Raw genomic sequence first — 23157 nt, forward strand, 5'->3', positions numbered from 1 at the left:
GATACCTTACTACTTTGAGTGTCACTGGATTGTTTTATTATGTACATTTCTATAAATATTTGAACACTTCTGAAGAATGCCCCATAACGATTCAGGTATTCTTTTTTTATTCATTCATTCATTCATTCATTTTATTATTTTATTTTTCTTTTTTCCCCCCTCCCCCTCTCCTCATTACACAACAGTACGGCCCCTCAGCGAGCCCCTGTGGCATCTCCCTCAGCTCACAATATCAGTACTGCTGCTGTAACAGACCGTACCAACTTTCCTAGGGGTCTAGCCAGTCGAAGCACCTTCCATGCAGGACAACAACGTGCTACCCGGGACCAGCATGGAATAGCCTACAATGGTCCACCAGCTTCACCATCACTCTCCCATGGCAACAGTCAGGCTCGGCGAGCAGGACCAACTGGCATCTTTAGCAAGTTCACCTCCAAGTTTGTGCGCAGGTGAGGTTTTAGTATATAATAAACTTATATTTGCAAAGAGTGCATTTCTGAAGTCTGGGACTCCATAATTTGTTGAGAATATTTTCAAATCTAAACTGTACAGTGCTGTAAAAAAAGGTTTTTATTCATTCTATTTTGCATAGTTTACACATTTAGAGTGTCAGACATTTTGACAAAATACCATATTAGAAAAAGGGAACCTAAGTATACATATAATACAGTTTTTCAAATAATTATTTTCTTTATTCAAGGATCAAAGTTACCCAACATGCCTATCACTCATGTGAGAAAGTAATTGCCTCCATAATCTCATTTACTGGTTGCAGTACCTCAGAGCTAAATAGCTGTCTTTCACATCACTGTTGAGGAATTCTAACCCACTCCTCTTTGCAGAACTGCTTTAATTCAGATACATTCATAGGTTTGCATGCATGAACTGCTTGTTTCACGTCCAGCCACAACAAGTCTGCAATTTGTCTAGTTGTTTCCACAACTTTAATTTTGTTTCTTCTGAGCCATTCGGTTATAGATTTGCTGTTGTGTTTTGGGTCATTTGTTCTGTTACTCCGTGTCACAGACAGACGATCAGACATTCTCCTTAAAGAATATTCTGGTAAAGTATAGAATTCATGGTCCCTTTAATAATGGCAACTCTTCAGCGCCTGAGGCTGCAAAACATCTTCAAACCATCACATTAGCTCCCTATGTTTTATTGTAGGTATGATGTTCTTAGTGTTGAGCCTTACAACAGACATAGTGGGATCAATGTCATCTGGAGACCTGTATTTTTAACTTGCTTATCCATAGGAAATTATTCCAAACGTAATAGCCACTTTACCATCATGGTAAGAGTCAATATGTGGTGAGGTTTAGATGTAACAGGCATGGCTGCGATCTGGTCTAGTTGTGTTCAGCCACTTGTGTCTAATATTTAACTCTGGTAAGTTGTTTGAGTAAGCACCTATGGTGGCAGTTACCTTTTTACACAGGTAATACAGATGTTGGATTAATTATTACTTAAATATGTTAAGTAGAAATGTACAAATTGTCGTGTTTTGTTTGGTTCCCTTTATCTAACATTACATTTTGTATAAAGATCTGAACCTATTCATTATGACAAATATCCAAATATGGAGGACATCAATAAGGGGGCAAATACATACAGCTGACATAAGGTGTAGAACAAGAACATGCTTTCTTAGACGTTTCTTAATATGTAGACTTGCTTTTTATGATGATTTACTCCTTCTGCTACACATGCATTTCTTAGTCATCATTACACACAGCCTATAATTAAGGATGCAAACAATAGCAATTACTTTGCTAATTATTTTGTAGCTGATTTCCACTGAAGTGGTTCTCCCTTTGTGTTGAATTAACTTAATATATGACAGGGCACTTTGTTTACATGGACTGGTCAGCACCTTATGGTAAAAGGTACAAGGCTAGTGTCATCTGGTACAGCCAGACCTCTATAAACATTTTTGCTTTCTGTGGAAGGGCATTTTATGATAATCAATTTTGAAGCCCATAAATATTATTAAATAAGATTTTTACAAGGTACATTACTTCATTTCTTAGCTTTTTTCCTTGTGAGTTATGCTTCATTTTGCAGACATAAGATGCAAAACTGATAATTTTTCTAATTGCAGTCTTCTGTATGTCTTTATTGCATCATGACCCTTTGAGTCTGGGTACATTGACTGCTTGCTGTTGTGTGGCTTGTCTGTTTCAAAGAAGATCAATCAGTAAGACTGTATTTTATACAGTAATATTAACAGCATGCACCATCACAAGAAAACATTATAGATCATAAAATTACAATGTACCAGCAGAGGGAATAAACCATAGAAGACAAAAGCATCTCTATGCCTTGCTAATAATGTCTTTAGCTTGTATTCTACATCTCTCTTCAGGAGTCTGAATGCTAGAAATGTAAATTAAATAAGGTTTATCCAGTATTTACTAAACCTGTTTATAATACTGGTACTTACAAATGTGGCAGAGGATATGAAATAATTTAAATAAAAATAACACAAAAGAATTTATATCCTGTGCACTGTGCACACTGTTCAAATACTTTGCAAGTTATTTGCTTCCCCAAACTTCTAAAATGACTTTTGCAAAATTGAATACAGAAATTAATGTCTTCTCATACTGCTTACAGGTAAGTCATTCTATCATTCTGTAGTACTAATAATACATTTTTTTGAGATTTTACTCTGGTACTATTAATTTTAGATATAACTGCCCGAAACTTGCTGTATCATATAAATCATGAGATTGTGAGTTATATAAAGGCCTGGAAAGTTTGTTTTTCTATGTTTGTTACAAGTGTTTGTTATAAGTGTTGTTTTACAATGTTTATGATTCAATATACTAATTTAAGTTATGCTTTTTGAAAATTATTGAGCCTGCTATGTAGAATGAAGAACAGACGTCTTTAATTCAATACAATGTTAATGTTAGATTTTACATTCTTCCATTATTATTTCTTTATAAAAAACAAAGGATTTAAGCAAGATTATATATTTTTGACAAATGGCTTGTGCTTGGTGATGAATCCTGCATTTTGTGTTTTGGTGTAAGAAATTCAAATGCAGGCAAAATAAAGTTCTGAAACTGGATAATGTACAGTATTGTAATGTATTTTGTAAACTTTTAATACAAAATGTCATAGCAATTAGTAAGTATGCTTAATGCATCCAAATTACTCTTCATACAAAGAATTTGTGAAGTGAATATGAAGCATAAGTCTGTCCTCACAGGAGTGCCAAGTGTATTTTTAACTATGAAACAGAATTAACTAACCTTCAGATTACAATAAGGCATATCTGCCAACCTGCAAATATTAGCATATGTTAATCTGGGTTGTGTACTTATCAGTTTGGTCCATCTCACCTACTACAATAAAAGCTTATACAAATGTCATATTTTTGTTTTCATTGTTTGTCCTAAACTGGGGACAAAATAGTAACCGATTTTCGTAACACGATAAAAATTGAGTAATGGTAATAAATAATTTACAGAAGGTAATGCACATTTGTATTGACCTCAGTTTTGATTGTGCCTTATTTATATGACATATTTGAGACAACCACACTGATAAATGCAATGCTAGATGGAAGGAGCCTTAAGTATAGTATTTACATAAAACTATTTTACTAAATTGGTCACTGTGTCTCTTAAATTTAGTTTTCCGTGGTATTTTGTAAAAACTACCTGGGAGGGCAGATTCACTGTGATTTTAAGCTTAAAATAAATTTAAGGCATAACTGCAACACACTTTTGGAATCAAGTATAGTTCATTAGTGATTTAAAAAAAAATTAAGTTCAAGCATAAACCAAAATAAATTCTATTAAAGTTGTTACTACTTAGGTTTAGTGTTGGAAGAGTAAGCATCAAATGTGTTGCAGTTTTGTTTTAAGTAACTTTTTATTTATCCATTATTTATCTCTCATAAAAACTGCATTTTGTTTACCAGTATGACTTTGTCAGACATCATGGTTGGGATTGTCTATTTACTTGTTTTTCTCCCTCCCCTCTTCAAGCACCTAAAAACAAACATAAAAAAATGAATACTTGTACAGCCCAAGTTTCGTTATTCTTACTTAATAAGATCATATTCGCGTGCACAAACTATTTTGGTCACAGATTGTTTTATTATATATTAAATGACTTACAGCTTAATAAAGCATTTTACACAATTTTGATTTTGGGTGCTTGTAAGGATGGGATATAAGAGAATGCTATTCCTTTTTCATCTGGGGATTTTTGTTTTGAAAATAACTCTTATATAATGTTCAGTCATTATGGACTCCATTGTAATGTATCATCCTTTCTAAACATTTCAGATATTTCAGATTCTAAAATATGATGATCTGAAATTGCTTAATCCAATAATTAACTTAAATATTTATAAATTTAAAAGTATGTAATGTTAACATATAAGGATTGTTCTTTGTTCTGATTGCACTAGTTTAGATGCAGTGTTTGTCATTTCATGAAGCAATGTTAAAGATATGGCCACAGTTGCTTTGTAGCATTTTTGCATGGTCATGTGCATTTTCATACCTCAAAAAATGTGATTACAGTAAATTGGAATATTAAAAAGTAATAATTTCTTGCTGTATCACAATATTTGATATATGTAGTTAAATTTCTGCATTATTATGCATATGACCAATTTACTGGACTCAGTTAACTAGAGTGCCAAAGTCTGTTCCCAACAGCTGGAATTAAAATGTATGACTGAAAAAGGAATAGCATATTGTTTACTGGTGGCTGGTATGTGCTTATATTCTTTCTGCTGTTCATTTTTGTAGGAGTAGGGGGATCCCAAGGGTTACGGAAACTGAAAATTTACCAATATGTCCTTTTAAGGTCAATTAATTTAACTTGCCACTAAAAATGTAAGATTCTTGTATAGGTAATTCTTCACAGTACGAAACACATTATTCAGTTAACTTGTATTGCATTAGGTGCTTAAATCTTACTGCAGTTTTAAAATACTACACTAGGCTGTCTGAGGAAATAAAAAACTGAATTCTTAAGCATTTATACCATTCTTTAGATAGATAAGATAGATAGATAGATACTTTATTAATCCCAAGGGGAAATTCACAAATTCTTTAACTGACATATCTGCATCGAACCGTTTTTACTGTTACTCATTTCAAAATGTGTATTTTATTGTGGTAGTACAGTCAGTTCTTTGTACTTTTGACATTTAATGACTTAAGTTGGCATAGTGAAAAAGGCAAAAATGTTGTAAAGAAAACTGAATTATACAGTCTACTTTGGTTTGCAATGAAAGAATATATATATATTAATGTAAATTACTTGGAAGGGTGATCAAATAGTTTTGTGCTTGAACCTAAAACGGGTACTATACTGGGTCGATTTTATATTTCACCAAAGGTTACCTTGTGTACGCTAAAATAAGTAATTTAGAAGTTTCTACCATTTGTAGTTAATAGTGTATGTACTAGTTTGAGAATCAAGTAAACGTGGATGAGGAAAAACACCAAATAAAGTATAATTGAATTTCTAATCCTAGAGGACAGTAAACTTTTAGAAATTCCTTCACGCCTAGAAAGTGTATACCAGGACCAGTCCCCTTCAGATGCTAATTCACAATATGGACTGAAGAATTCCTTAATGGCAGGACATATCTTGAAGATGGCATCAGTGAACGAAGAAAATGTCACTATGCAGTAAAATGTAATGGAAAATCGAAGACTTTTGGAACAAAATATAGTAAACACTCTGGGGTTAGTTAGCGGTCAACTGAATCTGTTCTTCTTAAGCAGGTTCTATGTACATTGGGTGTGTAGAATATTAACTCCCAAGGTAAAGCATCACCGCATCCAGTGTCCATGAAGACTTTTGAACAATGAGTTCAGACTGGGAGAATTTGAAGTAATGTTTCATAACTAGGGATGATACGTCACTTTGATCCAGAGTCCAAACAATAACCAAAATAATTAAAGTATGGTAATGCTCCAAAACCAAAACAATACATTATAAATGCCGGTAGGATGTTGCATGCATTTTTTATGGTGTTGAGAGAGTATGTCGGGTGTGGTGTAGTGATTAAGGCTTTGGACTTCAAACCCAGGTTGTGGGTTCAAATCCTGCTACTGACAAATGTGTGACCCTCAGAATGTCACTTCACCTGCCTGTTCTCCAATTGGAAAACCAAAAGAAATGTAACCAATTGTATCATAAATGTTGTAAGTTGCTTTGGGTAAAGGCATCAATTAAATAAGTAAATGTAATGTAAAATGTAATATTGATTCATGGCTCAAAAGGCTCATATAACTGATCAATATTACACTATTTTTTTTTTTTTTTTTCGCTTAAAGCAGTCAGCCAGGAAAAAATGGCAAAGAAAGTTATCAATCATTACTCTTCTGCTTAACAACAATATGTCTCCTCCAATTGTACGAACTGCAAAGCTTGCTCTTTGAAAGAGATTCCTCATGTACCCAATCCTTCTGACTGGCCCTTTCCAACTGCTGTCTCTTTCCCAGTCTGAAGGTTTACTTTCGTGGCGCACACTATATCAGAGATTAAGACATCAAAATCATTTACAAAACTGTGGTTGTACAAGCAAGACATATTTTATTTAAGTGGCACAGAAAAGCTTTGTGAACATTATAGCAAGTGTACTGGCGTTCACAGAAATTATGATGAAAAATAACTTGTTTTGGGGGGAAGTACACTATGAATAGTGCTGCTTTATAAATCAAGCATCCTGAGGTTGAACTTGCTCTCAGTTGTTGTGGAGGTGGGACATTCTCAATATGCCCGCATTGATTTTCCTTTTGGTGTTGTAGCGTTTCTCTCACATCACCAAAGGTATGCAGATTATGTTAACCAAAGATTCTTAATTAGACCCTGTGTGAGTGTGCATATGTATGTGCACAAGGTGGGGTCCCATGATGGACTGGTACATTGTCCAGGACTGTTTGACGCCTTGCACCCCATGCTGCCTCGATGGGCACGGGTTAGTGTTTTTGCTGTTTTTTTCTCTTAATAGGTGTGGCTCATGCTTTTTGATCACCCCCATATATACGTCATATAAACAAGCTTATAGAAGAAAAAAGTAGTAGTTAGAAGAATTACAACATCTTTGAATATTTCCCAGTGACATCTATATTTTCTAACCTTTAGCAACCAAACAAGTTCTCGTTTTAGTACAGCATTTAATTAGAATTGCTAATGATCCTGGTAATACTTTGAATATTGTACATAAAATAAACATTTCTTCAATTTGTTTATTTTTTTATATTTAGTTCAATTTTCTCTATATAGGCAAAATGATACTCGCTTTCACAGAATATTACAAATAAGATGCCTTCAGTCTACCAATATTAATTAAGAGCTTTCACTACTAAGGCAAATACTATGTTGAAAATATAAAGTCAGATTCTGCTCTGGTATGTCAGTGGTAAAGTTTAATGTGATTTTGTTTTTGTACAAGTGCTGCTGGGACTTCTCATGTCCTGGCTAGTTACATCAACATCCAATTTGTTGTGATTAGGTGAAAAATAAGTTTTGTTGAATAGCAGATCACTTGATATTATATAGAGAGATGGTCATGTTCAAGTTATTGTTAATATTGTTCATTTGCAAAACAATATCTTGACTGATATGCATAGCTTGGATAAAAATGTTTCTAACTGGATTTGGGTTTTAAATAAACCTAATGTCTTTGCACTTTTAACCATAAAATTCATGAGCAAGCTAACGCTTTAAAGAGGGCCTTACTGTTAGCTGAGAAACTTAAGTTTTGTTATCGGTAATGTGTGCTTTTTCTAATTAAGATTAGAGAAGAATTTATTTTCATTTGACATCTGCATCTAAATTTGTAGTCTGAAAGATTTAAATGCCAAAATATCTATAAATAAAAAGTTTTTCAGTAAACATACTTTAGCATTGTATTTTTATTCTATCCTAATATATGCAACTTTCAATTGTTTTAACTGTCCGTGCATTTAAAACAAATATTATTTTCACAAATGCGTTCTTGGTTATAATAGGCCATTTTATTTAATTTGTAAAATAATAAAATAGCAGTATGTTTGCATTACCAAAGTTACTTTAGGGATAATTATATTTTTGAAGGAAAGTACAAAGCAGTTTGCATTGTTGATCAAATAGCTTAGTAGGTCTAGCTTGAACAGCCATCATTTTTTATACTACACTGTGTGCACAATTATTAAGCCAGTTGTACTTTTGAGGATTCATTTTAATATGGAACAAATACAGTGCTATCATTCAATCCAAAATGGTAATAAACCTGTAACTTGAATGTTTTACAAAGGAAATGTGAGTGTGAACATTCTCAGGGGAATACATATGTGTGCACAATTATTAGGCAACTATTAGTGTGCAGAATTATTATGCAACTAAAAAGAAAAACGAAAATTTTCCCATCTCACTTGTTTGTTTTCATCTGTTAAAGTGAGAGTAATAAACAACTCAAAATTTACAAATAAACATTTCTGACATTTCAAAAAAAAAAAAAAAGAATCAGTGACCAATATAGCCGCCCTTCTTTTCAATAACAGTCATAAACCTTCCATTCATGGAGTCTGTCAGTTTCTTGATCTGTTGACAACTTTTTGTACAGCAGCAACCACAGCCTCTCCCAGACACTGTTCAGAGAGGTGTTCTCTTTTCCTTCCCCGTAATTCTGCTGTTTAATAAGGGCTTTAGGTCAGGTGAGGAAGGGGGCCATGTCACTTTTCTTTTATCTTTAAGGCCTTTACTGGCTAGCCATGCAGTGGAGTACTTCGATGCCTGTGATGGACCAGTGTCCTGCATAAAAATCATGGTCTTCTAGAAAGATGCAGACTTTTTCTTTTATCACTGCTTGAATAAAGTGTCTTTGTCTTCTAAAAACTGGCAGTAGGTTTGGGAGTTGATTTTGAGTCCATCTTAAACCTGAAAAGGTACAACTAGCTCATCTTTAATAATACCAGACCATAGCAGTACCCCAGAGTTGAAGTGGAGCTCTGTGCCCGTTACTGATCCAGCCACGGGCCCATCCATCTGCTCCGTCTAGAGTGGCTCTCATCTCATTAGTCCATAAAACCTTTGAAAAATCTGTCTTCAGCTATTTCTTGGCCCAGTCTTTACGTTTAAACTTATGTGTCTTGTTCAGTGGTGGTTGAGTTTCAGCCTTCCTTACCTTGGCCATGACTCTGAGCACTGAATACCTTGTACTTCTGGGTACTCCATATAGGTTGCAGTTCTGGAATATGACAGCACTGGAGGATAATGGCTTCCTTCACGTTTGATTCTTCTCAAATCTTTGGCAGTTAATTTGCGTCTTTTTTTGTCCCAACACGTTTCTTGTGGCCCTGTTGACTATTTGCAATCAAACGTTTGATGGTGCTGTGATCATGCCACAATATCTGAGCAATTTCAAGAGTGCTGCATCCCCCTGAATGACCTTTTATATTTTTTGACTTTTTAGTGTCGGTTAAATCTCTTTTTTGGCACATTTTGCTTGAGGAAAACAAGCTGCCTAATAATTACGCACACCTTGATATAGGGTGTTGATCTCCTTAGGCCACACCCTCCCTCATTACACAACTACACATCACTTGATATGCTTAAATCCAATAACTATTAAAGTTTGTACAGCTTAGAGTCAGAATACATAAATAAAAATGATATGGTCAAAATACTCACTTGTCTAATAATTGTGCACACCGTGTATATAGGCAAGAAGTATTTAATAATTCTGTAATTCAACCTTTTGTTATTTTATTTTGAACTTTGCTGGCACCATATTAAACACATCAGCTATTTTTATGCAGATCAGATTATTTGTTACATGGATAAAAGTATATAAAGGATTCTTTAGTAGATTTGTTGTTGAGTGATATTTAACTTTAGATATTTGATTTTGTAAAGATAGGATGCTGGTTTTATATTTCATCCATCTCTTACGTATTCCACTCGTATTACTGTGTTATTTTTTTTTTGGTAGACATTATAGACCTTATTTATTTATCTTATTTGTACATCTCAAAGTGATAAATTACAAGCTGATAAATGTATGTTTAATTTGTATTAGCAAATTATATATTATCAAATTAAATAATTTTATAGCATATTTAGAGCAATGTTCAAAATGGTTTGAATTAATACAACACATTTATTTTTGTAAACTGCTCAGTATATTAATAACAAAACTTGATTTCTAAATCAAGTTATTCCCTCCCTCCCTCCCAATAAACTTTTTTTGTGGTTTTTGGGTGGGTTAATTGCTACTAAAGTAAAGGGCTTTAAATGTGCAGTTTTGTGTTTTCAAAGCTTCCTCTTCATATATTTTTCTTTTTTTTTTTTTTTTTTTATTTTATTTTATTATAGAAATCTGTCATTCAGATTTTCCAGAAGGTAGGCATGTTCAAGCGTATGAATTATTTTTATTTATATGCTGCTGGTTTTGTTACTAACCTCTTCTTGTACTGCATTGCTACCAAAATCTGTTGTTCATTCCTAGTTGACCCTTTTCCTTTCCACTCGTTATTACACATTTTTCACACTTTCTGCAAATAACTCTGTCTGTCATGGTGACCAATGAATAAGCAGTTCAGGCACAGTAGATGCTTCAACAATGACAATATGCAACACTTGTAACAACAAGCATTTCTCCACTAGGCCTTTTATTGTATACCACGTTTTCAGAAACAAAATAAATGTATTCAGGTCTTTTAAAATTTCATTGAGATATTGTGCGCTTTAAGTAAGTACACATTTTTAAAATGAATTAATTTCAAGGCTGATAACAAATAAGCCCTACTCCAATTTTGCTTTGGCAAATAATATAAGATCGTCTTGTGGTTTTTATTTACATGGGAGAAGATAATGCATTAGTAAAGGCAATAAGTCATCTATTCAGTGCGAGACAAAAAAAAGCTTTAATAGCATTTAAAAAATAGCGTAGATACTGATCAGTTAGGTTCAGCTGAATCTAAGTTATATTGTAATTAATAAGGTAATAGATACATAGGAATATGGAAATAATAGAACTGAAAGCAAACAGTATATATAAACATATATAAATTACTCTGCCATAAGGAGTAATTTAATATTTTCTAAACGTAAAACATTTAGTTGTAAAATTTAATTAACAGCATTCACTACAAGTTACTTTTTTAAATTGTATTCAATAAAAAATGGAATCCAATGATTACAACATGAGATTTGTACTTAATAATTACACTATTTTTTTTTTTTTTAAAATAACTTCAACTTACTAACTTCAATTCAGCCATTTTACTGCATAGCTATCAAAACTGTTCATTTTCTGAATTCACAGTCCAGTTTGTAGATGCTAGGACTTCTTCTTTACAGCAGTAACCACAAGGCAACCATGGGAGCACCAGTCCACTGTAGTGCACTCTTAAACATAACTTAAATATACCAGTCAAGTTTACTGAATTTAGACTGTCAAAGGTAACCAGAATATTATGTAAATCTGGAAGGAAAGATACCATAGTCTTCAACCAAATGTTAGTTGTTTGAAGAAGAGCAATACCCCTTTAGGATGTTAAAGAGGATCAGAAAGCCTTTGTCTTAGAACTTAAAAGGCTGTGCCATGAAATTCTTGAAATGGCAGAACAGATGTTAAAGTTATACTATATATGTAAGAGCATCATATAGCAAGAAAATCAAAACTAAACAATGAGGGCAACATTCCATGATTCTGACTTAAACTGGTCAACAGATACTCTAAACCAGATAGGAAGGTTTCTTCTGTCCTCTAAAACTGTTAGTAATCCAAAATAAATACTCTACCATCCTCTTTCAAAAAACCTGCACACCAAGCAGAAAAAAACCTTCTTTTGCATGTCAAGACCTAGAAATGACCTAGAACCTCAATTACAGTAGGTATGATATATCGCTGTATAGAACTGATACTGTGTTAAATTGAAAATTCTTCAATTACTATTAAAACTGTAAGTAAGGCAAAACAAGAAAGCAGCATGTTCAGATATTAGTTTTAAAAGAATAAAGTGGAAACTAAAATATTTGATTCACCCCTTAAAGGTTGTAGCAGTGTAAGACTATAATTCATATTTAGTTATTTAATCTCTGAAACAGAGGTCTAGCAAGTAAGACTGAATTGTGGTTCTCTCCGCTCCATTACACTGTACAGTTAATTCAGCCTCAGGAACAGACCTCAGTTCAGAGTAGGAACTACAATACTATAAGAACCTGAGCGTAGGTATCCCTCTTCAAATGAGGAATTTGGAGTCAGATATGATAAGGATTACACCTACAGATACTGTAGAAGGGGGGTTTCAATATGGGTAGCCACACACTGGAAAAATATGTGCACACTAAGTCAAAGGACATGGAGGGAGCATATACGTCTACAAAATAGCTGATGCACTCCTGATGGTGTAGCTCCTTTTAATGCCTTTACAAAAAAAAATCTTTTAAGAGCCTTTTTATCATGGTTCATAGTTTTCATCATATGAATGAAGCCTTAATGTGCCTGTTTCAGAGAACCATTGTAGAGCAGCCATTCAAGGAACTCAAAAGAGAGAAAGGAAGAGATACAACACCTCAGGTATATCATACCCAAGCTGTGACCCTAGGTTTTAGAAACAGTTACAAAACTGGTTAATGGTGCACCTTTATGGTGCACAAAAAAACGAGAGAGAACTCCTACAGAAGGCCAGAAAAGAAAACCACAATGCTTTATATTGCATTTCCTGTTTATCTTGGTTGTTAATTATTTTGTATATGAAAATATTGTAATGTTTTCCTAAAATTTGTCTCACTATGTACTAAAGTTTGAATGTCAAAAACATTGTGACTGTGAAGGTTGACATAGTTGGGTATGTCTCCAAAAAGTACTGGTTTCTCTAAATTGATCTCTTACAGAAAGTGTGGCTTTGTGCATGCATCTCCATTTAGGCTGGTGTCGATCCTTTTTTTTTTTTTTCCCCAAGGTTATTTAAGAAAATTTGAAATTTATAAGCATTCTGACATTGTTAAGTAAGAATTATCATATACTTTAAATTGCATTTTTTAATGAATGCTTCACCATATCAAAGTAATAAGTTTGATAGTTTTAAAAGATTTGTACTTTGAAATGTACAGTATCAATAGGTAAAGCATAATTGGTAGCTTCAACACAGCAATCATAATCAATACAGGTCTAATTTTATATTTACTAGACAGCTTAAAAACACTTAAATGTGATTTTCCAATAATTTTATAAATGTTTCTTTGATTAACACATGCTATTAAATGAGTACCACAAGACTCCAAATTACGCATAAGATTAAAGGGAAATCACACTTACATATGTGGACCCTACATTACTTCCTCTGAGACACTCATTATAACACAAGACATGTCTTGAATGCTCCATTAGTACCTCTAAACTACATGCTTTAAGTTAACTATATGCAATAATTTTGAAATTGTAATTTTATTGTAGCTTCTTGGGTGTAGAATTGCATGATGTGCTTTGTGATGGATGTTTACTATAATGAATTTTAACTTACTGTAGTCAAGATTTGGTGTGTCCTTTTTGCAGCAGGGGAGTTGGTATTAAGGCCAAGCATCATTTCTAGATTAGGGACAAGTGGCAGAAGATCATAAGAGTATTTGTTAGCTATTATACAGTAACAACACAAGGATATGGGAGGTAAAGGAAGTTCAGAAATTCTTGTTACACAGGTGATACTTATACTGGAGAGGGTTTCACATGTTACATGCTGTTCACAAGAATTTCATTGTGCTTTGTACATGTGACTATACTAGTACTACTACTACTGCTTTGATCACATAATCTTGTATTAGTTAAACAGCTGCTTTAAATATATGGGGTTGTCAAATGTACCTGTTCAATATTTTTATACTATTCACTTAAATGGGAGTTTTATTGGTCCATGTTGCTGTAACTAGAGTCCAAATGATCTGGTTAATTTTTGGTTTACTATACTGCTGTTTACATGGCCATTCTACTTTCCATAACCATCAAAGAAAAGCAGCGTGAATTTATCCATTATTTTCAGCAGAAAATTTATCAGCATCACAGATCAGTCGTTAACTTTTAGCGCACTATGGAAACATTTTTGCTCCGTTTAGTGTCTTCAAATATATTGAACAGTTCAAAAAAGACATACAATCAGATCATCCATCCATGAACGTTATTGTAGATAATATTGGAGGAGTGTGTGTACGTGTTCAACTAAAGTGTGTTAATAACTAAGGAGACTATGTCAAAAAGTAACACTTAAATAAAATCTGTATAGTTTTCTAAATATTTTATGGACACATTTTGACATAGTTTCATAATTTTTTTACACCTTAAAATAACATTTTGCCATACAAGGTTCACTGCAGTTGTAACAGGAATGTCTGAGCTGTGAGAGCACTTTAATATATGAATGCTTAGAAAATATCAGAACTAGCTTGAATAGATTAATTAATAAGAAGACTAAATTATTGTGATATGTAGAACATGCACCTTTTAGTTATCCCGTCTCATTGCAAAACTGTAGAACCCACTGTAGTTATCCAAGACATAATACATCCTAGAAGTGACTCTGCATACTTGTGAAGACTTTGTACATTTTGAGACCTCTCTGTCTCCTGAGAAATTCCCATATAATTCCAGGTCAATCAAGAGAATTATGTCTGCAGTCTGCTCATGTGTCTTGTAGCTATGCTTGTTACATCCCCCCACTTGTCACTCATCCCAGGAAATGGCAATGGGGGATCCTAAATACATGTTTAAACTATATCAGTTTTTTCCTTTTTATAAATTGCAGTTTTATTTATTTTAAATCTATGTGTTATGGTTTCAGTACAACAAAACTTCAAGATTTAAAGAAATCTTAAAATTCATCCCATCTGTCAAAGAAACTGTGCTAAAACCCCCAATCTTTACCACAACAGGGTGCTAATTAATAATAAGAAAGAGACCTACTGTTTTATGTTTTGCTAATAAAAATTATATGACTTTAAAAGACACAGCAGCTCAGCAAATTTATTTTTAAATAACCTTAATGAAATTTTGCCAAATTCTAAAGAAGCTTTGCACAGTTCCACGTAATTATTTTTTTTTCTAGTTTCAGAAAATATAAAATACAATTTTTCCATTAAGTTATAGAGGTGTATTTGGATTCTTCCAACTAAGCAGAATCAGCTGACACACTGTCACCAGATAGCCCATGAAATACTGTAACTCCAAAGACTAATGTGACAGGATTTCCAATGATCAAACAACCTACAAGACTGTATATTTGAGGGTGGGTGCGAATGCAAAGTTATCACGTATAGGGGCAGCAGACAGCCATGTCTTTTCTTTGAAGTAATATCTAAATTGGTTTCATATTTTCAGTGAGTGTCAGCATGCAGAGACTATAACTATATTAAATGCCTGCTAGAGAGAAGTGAATATTTTACAATCTATTGGCATCTTGTTTAGTGCTTTCCATCAGATTGCCAAAATTGTGTTTACAAAGATCTTTAAACTTCCTGGTAACAGTAACTCTAAGGTACTGTACTTGAACTATTCTAAAACAGTCAGTGGATAGCCTTCTAATATAATGTAACATGCTAATGAGTTTTCTGAAAAAAGAAGGCTTTTTCCCAAATGAATTTTAACCACCTTAGTTCAAGTTCAACTGCTATGTCCAGTATGGTGGGATCCAGCCACGTCTTCGAAAAAATCAAAAGGCAACAGTCCCTTGTGGTTTTATGTGTGGAAATATCCAGTCAGAGCTCGTCCGTTTTATTTGAGAGTAATCTAGTATTCGCAACAAGAACACTGGAAAGAGGGGTTTTATGCAGAGCAGCCTTTAGCGTAGTTAGTAATCCTGCTCGCTTGCCTCTTTTTTTGTTTCCTCTCCTTGCGTCGTTGTGTAGGAGTCAACGTAAGTCCCGGTGATCTGAGAATCTCCTGTGGTATTGCTCTGTGTTATAATAATTATCTTTGCTATTAGAGCCGATCTGTAGAAGCTTTTTGACGACTGTAGTGGATGCTCGCTTCTGTGTGTAAAACAATGAAAGTCGATATTAAGAAAAATAATAGCAGAAAAGAGCACCTATTCAGGGAGCACAAAGCTACAGCATCTGTGTGCGCTGCCATTATTTATCCCGGGAAAGATGAGGCTAAAATAGTTTTTTTCAGCAATAAAAATTGTTGCAACAGAAACTTGTAAATACCAAAATATCAACATAAATACAGTCGGAAAGGTGTATTTGGTGTCCACTGCTGAACAAATTCAGTTCTGAATCCTGGTCTTCGTGTGATAGGTTTTGAGACAGTCACCAATGCTCAGCTTAATGTCGCAATCAGGACAGTATAAGCATGTTTCTTTATGCACTTTTCCTATTTTTTCTGTTACTTGCCCATGACAAGGTAGAATGTCAGCAAAAGTCTTATTGATTTCCAAATTTTCCCTGACATGAACAATTGACACTTGCCGCATTGTGAGTAGTTCTCAGGAGCTAACGTCTTGCTTGTTCTTGCACTTTTAATCACAGTTATTTTTCCTTTTTGTCAGGCAGCTACTGATGCACCATGCTGAAGCTTCACACAACCAAATTAACCAGGAATATCTTGGTGATTTGCTTGTACAGTGCCGCATCATGCATCAGTTTCACATTCCATGTCAATATCTGATGACCAATTCACGTTGTCATTGCTATTGCTCAATTCGAGGTATGGTTTGGTTTAAGTTCATTCTAAAGCTGCCTTTAAGGCTTCTCATTTACCTCTGTGTTTTAGATGGATGCTCCACGAACTGTAGAAATCAGAGTGTATGCTGTTTACCTACACAAAAGCTTGTGGGCTCGAGTAAAGTAATTTAACCCAGGCAACAGTATCTGGCCCAAACTCAAATGTGTGCAAAACATTAATGAGGTATCCGCATTCTACTCTTTCAAAAGCTTTATCTACATATACTGACACTGAAATGTGTGGGGGCTTGGTTGTTGCTAGATGTAGTGTACACTTCCTCAAACAGCAAACATTTGACAGTAGTTTCCTGCCTTCAAAGAGACCGGTTCTGTCTTCTGATATAAGAGCATTTTCTCAGGTCTTTTTGTGAAAACTTTGGCGACTGCCTTGACATCACAATTCAATAATGAAACTTACCTGTATGATGTACATTCTAAAGGGTGTTTGTTTTTCTTTGGAAAGATGATGCTCAACAATGTGTAGGCCAGAACATTGTCAGCTGTCTCCTTCCAGCATGGAGAAGCAGCAGTTCTATTCTGAGGTCCTCCTGTATTCCCCATAGGGCTGGGCGATAAAACAAAAAATATAATTATCGTGAAATAACTTTTACTCAATAGAAATATAAGACATTGTTGATACAACATTGACAGAACTCTTTTCATTCATGTTTTGACAGACAACACAAAAAGCTAATGAAAATAGCACCACGCCGAGTTAGTCATGTGGCTGGAATAGAGTTACAGCCATGTTAGGTTGACGCACATAGCACTTAGGGTCGGAGTAGCAGTAGTACGTGCTAATGTTTAGGCTACAGCAGGCCCTGCATTTAGGAGTGGAAGCAAGATAAAAATCATAATAGAAAATGTTAACAAAAACTCAAACAAAATCAGCGTTGCTGAAGAAGACACTTCAACAGACAGCCAAAGGCACAAAAGACAAGGACATTGTTGAAAAAGGTTCAGAGGAATTCGGTAGTGTGGAGACATTTTGGCTATTTAAAGTCCAACAAGAAGCACTGTAGTGTGCATTGCAAATTGTATCAAAAGCATGTTCCCACAAAGACAGGTAATACCACTAATCTTTTGTACCATCTGAACTAGTATCATCCTTTAGAGCGCACACAATGCTACTTTTCCATTTCTTTCTCATCCACGGCAAGCTTTGAATTCTTCTGACTCTGACCCTTAACCCCCTGTGCAAAGTGGAAGACTCCATTTTTAAGCCCAACCCAGAAGTACTACCAGTACCCAAACTGTTATCTCCAGGAAGCACTTCTTGGTTAGATGTGATCACCTTGGAATATGCATTCATCTTCCAATAGCTCCCGTCTAGCAGCCCCGACAGAACCCAAAAGGGAAGCCCTAAGAGACCACAACTCCCAAGCTGACTTCCCGGTGTCCATATAGGGGCTAAACACAAGGGATGCTGCCAAGCCAATGTGGGTGGGGATGACCTGCGCATAGAAGGCAGTCTGTCATATTCACCCATTTCTGCTGGCTTCCTGACAAGGAAAAGGACTACTGTCCATCCTGGTCAGGATGCTTCTCCACCCAGGTCATCTATCCCACTGTGCCGGTCTCCCAGCCAGGTAACAGATTCCTGTCCATTACTGATTTGATGCCAGTCCCAGTGCCCCACCCATGCCCACCTCCTGGCCCACAGAGGGGAAATGTCACACCTCTCTTCCTGACCATCCGTTAAACTGGCCTCCCAGCCAGGTGAGGAATTGTGAGTCTGTCCCGGCTGGGATGCCTGTCCACCTATCATAATGTGGTTAACAAGATTTAGCTATGTAAATAGTTTCTAAAAAGTGAACTGTACTGTATTATAAAGTGAGCTTCAAGAAGGTCAGTATTTAACAATCAGGCCCATTCAGCTGGTTCTGAGTGATACATAGTAATTTCCAGAAATATTGGCACCCTTCATTAAAAATTGCATAACAATTGTAAAATGAATGTATATATATCTATAAAGGGACCACCCATGCAAAGATTAATATTTTGTGCTTTAACAATTGGGTAAGCCTCATGCTTTTAAATGTCAGACTTTTGCGGAAAAAAAATGTTTTCCTTTAGTAACACAAATTTTCCAAAAATATTGGCACCCCAAATGTCAGTATTTGGTGGGGCCTCCCCTAGCAAGAATGACAACTTTCACCCTCTTTCTGTAGTGTTTAACAAAATTGTAGAACACTTGTGGAGGGATCTTGGACCACTCTTCCATGCAAAACATTTCCAACTCATGGAAATTATTGGCTTTTCTTCAATTGAGACCACAGATTTTCAGTTGGGTTCTGGAGATTTAGATTGCCACTGCAAAACCTTTATTCTGTTTTTCTACAACCATTTATTTGTTGATTTTGATGTGTGCTTCGGATCATTGTCTTGTAGGAAGACCCAGCCACGGCCCAGGTTTGGCCATCTTGCAGAGGAAACCAGATATTTGGCTAAAATATTCTGGTATTTAATGGAATTCATTATGCCACTGACCTTAAGAAGAGTCCTGGACCACTGGTAGAAAAACAGTCCTAAAGTATCAAAGAACTGCCACCATATTTTACCATGGATATTAGGTGCCCTGCTTTGTATGCAGTTCCCTTTTTTGCCAAACATGGTGATGGTGTGCATGGCCAAAAAACTCAAATTTTGTCTCATCTGAACACAACATACGGTTTCAGTTGTATCTCTAATGTTGTTCGGCAACGTAGAGATGCTGAGATTTGTGTCTTGGACTCGGGAGAGGCTTCTTTTGTTACACTCATCCATAAAAGTTCTGGTCATGGAGGGTGTCGTCTTATAGTTGACTTTTGAAACAGTGAATCCCCCAAGATTCGACTAAACTTTGCAGCTGTGAAACTGTCATCTTTGGGCTCCTCTTTGCCTCTCAACATTCACCTCACTGAGCATGGGAGCAATATGCAAATGTTCTCCTTCCTAGCAAATTTTCAACAGTTCCGTGCTTTTCAGTCTTTAGTATTATGGTCCTGATTGTGCTTACTGGTAATTCCAATTGAATATGTATTTTTTGTAGCCATTCCCTAATCTATGCAGCTCAACAATTTATTTCTTATCTGAGCCGAGAGCTTTTTGATTTTAACAATGTTGATGGATAACAAAAGGATATAATGTGTGTGTGTGTATATATATATATATATATATATATATCCCAGTGAAACAGGAACTTGCAATAGACAACAGTTCATAGACACCAAACATTCCTAGACACTAAAAGCAACAGCAAGAAACATTTTTCCCCAAGGATGCAAATTTATTTGTTTATAATATTCTTCAAGGAGTCCAATAATTTTGCTAAATCCATTTTTAACAAGATAAACTATTCTGAAGATATAACAACACTTTTGCAGAAATTGTTTTTATTAAGTGAATAGTCAACAATTTCTCCAAACATTTGAGGAATTTTAGAATCTCTATGTATTAATTTTTTTGTTCACTTTTTTGAGGAGTGCCAATATTTCTGGAGATAACTGTAGTTATTTTAGTGAAACCTGTTTTTCATTATGGTTCAGAACAAAGAGCAGTTGCCATGCGTTTTGAGTTCATACCCCTTTTAAACCGCAGTCGACATGCTTTAAATGTGCTGAAGACATATTTAACCTAAAATATATTAATAAATAGTTTTACAATGTAGAGGAGTTTCATTTTAGTAAATGTTTCCAAACTGAATAGCATAATTGTCAGGGTGTACTGTATGTCCATTTACCAAGATGGTGTAAATTAGTAACCCCTAGTGAAGAGTGGGAAGTTGTCATACTACAGGTAAATAACAGAAAGTTTACTGCCATAATTTTCTCACATGACTGCTGCTGTTCACTTTACTATTTCATATGTCAATAACATTTTCACCAATTTCTTAATTGGGTCTAATGATGTTTTTTGTACAAATATTAATGTGGGCCCAAGGGGTGTTTAGCCTGTTTTTCCAGTCGTCTGAAAGGTTACTCTTTCTTTTTGGTGCTTTGATGTTTCCGTCTTAAGGTTCCTGTGTCTGTCTCAGCTTTTTTGCATGAACTGTGGGGTGCGAGTTGTACTTTTCTGCAAGGTGTTGGTGATGAAACAGGGTTAAAGGACTGGTGCTGGCATAAAATTGATAAACCAAAAAACATAAGCCATAACAAGTCAAAAACTAAACTTTTAATAATTCTTTTTTGAGGAACCCGTATGAGGGAGAGAACAGAGAACGAGATGAGGGGAGCAGGTGAGAATGAAAACATATCTTAATCAATGCTTATATTAATGGATAATTAAAAAACTTGGCCTTTGGGTATCTTAACCTACCTCTCTCTCAAACTCCATTTTCTATTTTTTTTTCTCTCTTAATTACAAATTATTTCAAGTATATCAAATTTTTCTTATGTTGCGACATGTTCATTGAAATGATTTTTTTTTACTTCCCTAAAAAGCATTTTTGATCCTGATTTCTGATTTTTGTCTCCACATTTCAGTTTTAGTTTTTCTTCCTTCGTCTATTTACTTTTTCATAAATCACTTGTCATGCTCTTTGTAATATAATTGATTTAATTATTTTGTCTTCAAAAATAATATTAAATAAAACATTAATCTAATTTTGTTTCAGTTGCTTAAACTGAGTTTAAATGTCTTGCACAATTATTCAAATACTTACTTTTGTCTTCTATTTTATAAAATTGAAAATTTTGGTTTTTTTTATCTTCTCTCAAGAGTACTCAGGGCAACATCTGTGTTACACTTTCTGTCTCTTTTAAAACTATATTCAAATTCAAAACTGAAAATATCAAAAATATGTAACATGATACACAAGGTGTTATGAACAGTTTTAAATGTATGGAAATGTGTAATGTATTGCTTTTGTAATTATTTATATTCATGGATATACCTGGCAGCAAATGAAAAATTATTTGTTGTCTTAAGTAAGCATAACTTGATATACCACACATATTGTGAAACAAAGCAGACTGGTACAGGGTAAAAGTTCCTAGAATATTCTTTAACTACCAAAGAATTCCATTTCTGTTAATCAGTTTTACTGTGTTTTTTAAAGGTAAGATGAACAAAATCAAAAATGTCAATTGATTGCAGAGTAAGCGTAGTAGACGTTTAACATGACATTCTTCATGAAACCTTTGACTGCGATCTAGGCTGATCTTCTCCTGTGTTTGAGAGTTCATTGTGTATATTGTGTGTGTGTGGATATGACAAGGGGAACACTCACTCAGGAAGCCCATAAAAAGAATACAACAGCATGTTTTAACCCAGTCATGCTGCTTAAATTTATTTTTAAGATAAATATGAATATTTTGATTCTTATATAAAGAACAAGTTTTTGCTATTAGTTTTCAAGTTCTTCTGAGAGTACTTGAACCAGCCTCTGTAGTAGATGTCTTTTCTGTTGCAAGTCTAATATCCAATTTATAATTCTCTTTACTCATTTTGTTTTGTATTCTGACTTTGCAGTGTAACCTGTGCCAAGAACCTACGACTAGGTTTATAGTTATGTGTGGTGGTTTTGTATTCATTTTAGAAAATTTTGAAATTTATTTTGACTCTTATTAAACCATCATTCTGATTTTGTTGGGGAAAGTGTGATTCATTGTTTAGATATAACAGCCCATGGTTTGTTTTAAGGCAGTGGCAGGTGACATTATTTTGGCACAGTACATATTGCCACTTTCATTTCCACGTGTCCAAATCTTTGTATAATACTATAGAGAAAAAAAACCTCACATAGATAGGGAAAGGAGATTAGACTAGGTTCAAGACACTTGTTTTTTTGTTTTTTTTTTGACTGTGTTATTTGCATGTTAAGCAAGAAAGCCTACAAGCAGCATGGTAACATTATCCCATCATTGCCTAAAATCATCTGAAGTGCACACCATGAAATTAGTTGACTGCTAATCAATACTACATGAAATAATATTCAAGAGTAGATGTTGATGCAGCATTGCATGTAAATGTAGTGCTTTGCTTGAATGTGTGTAACTTAACAACTGTTCAAATGATGCATAAACGTCTTCAGCATAGAAGTGTTCAGGATTTAAACATTGTACACGTTAAAGAAGGCTGGATTATTGATTATCATGCACAGGAGCAGCCAGAGCTAGCATTTGTACCCTAAAATGTTTCCTGTATTGGTTCCAAAGGTTAAGTAAGTACTGCACTGCTTCCTTATTAGTAAGCTACCCATCCCCCGCGGCTTCGCCCGCGTATTAGTGAAACAGAACAGTGATGAGGGCCCCGCCCAGCTCTCTACTCCCGACGTCACTCTTCCCTGTCCCATTGGCCCGCAGCCTCTGTCTCAGATTAGTGCAAGTATATCACTCCTGCAAGCAAGCTATGATTCTTAGCCCAATGAGAGAAGTCACAAAATCAACCAGAATGTTCAAGCAAATTATAAACAAAGAAGATCTAAATCCGTTAAGTAGTTCTCTCGTTCGCTAACTGAGCAGAGTTAAGGTTACGCCCCGTGACAGACGTGTG

The 23157-nt window shown here is 34.8% G+C and overlaps 1 protein-coding gene across 12 annotated transcripts in view; it reads left to right on the plus strand.

Annotated features, from left to right (window-relative positions):
• Window positions 1–23157, plus strand: part of mark2b (MAP/microtubule affinity-regulating kinase 2b) — a 290583-nt gene that overhangs the window by 258391 nt on the left and 9035 nt on the right. For 6 of the 12 annotated variants that reach the window (XM_039769082.1, XM_039769090.1, XM_039769083.1 and 3 more), the window contains 3 exons: window positions 186–449; window positions 10342–10368; window positions 20855–20899. In XM_039769082.1, the coding sequence (XP_039625016.1) occupies window positions 186–449; window positions 10342–10368; window positions 20855–20899 (336 nt within the window). The remainder of the gene's footprint in view (window positions 1–185; window positions 450–10341; window positions 10369–20854; window positions 20900–23157) is intronic. The other 6 variants (XM_039769085.1, XM_039769092.1, XM_039769084.1 and 3 more) reach the window with 3 other exon arrangements.

The sequence above is a fragment of the Polypterus senegalus genome, chromosome 11, assembly GCF_016835505.1.
Source record: "Polypterus senegalus isolate Bchr_013 chromosome 11, ASM1683550v1, whole genome shotgun sequence".
Lineage (NCBI taxonomy): Eukaryota > Metazoa > Chordata > Cladistia > Polypteriformes > Polypteridae > Polypterus > Polypterus senegalus.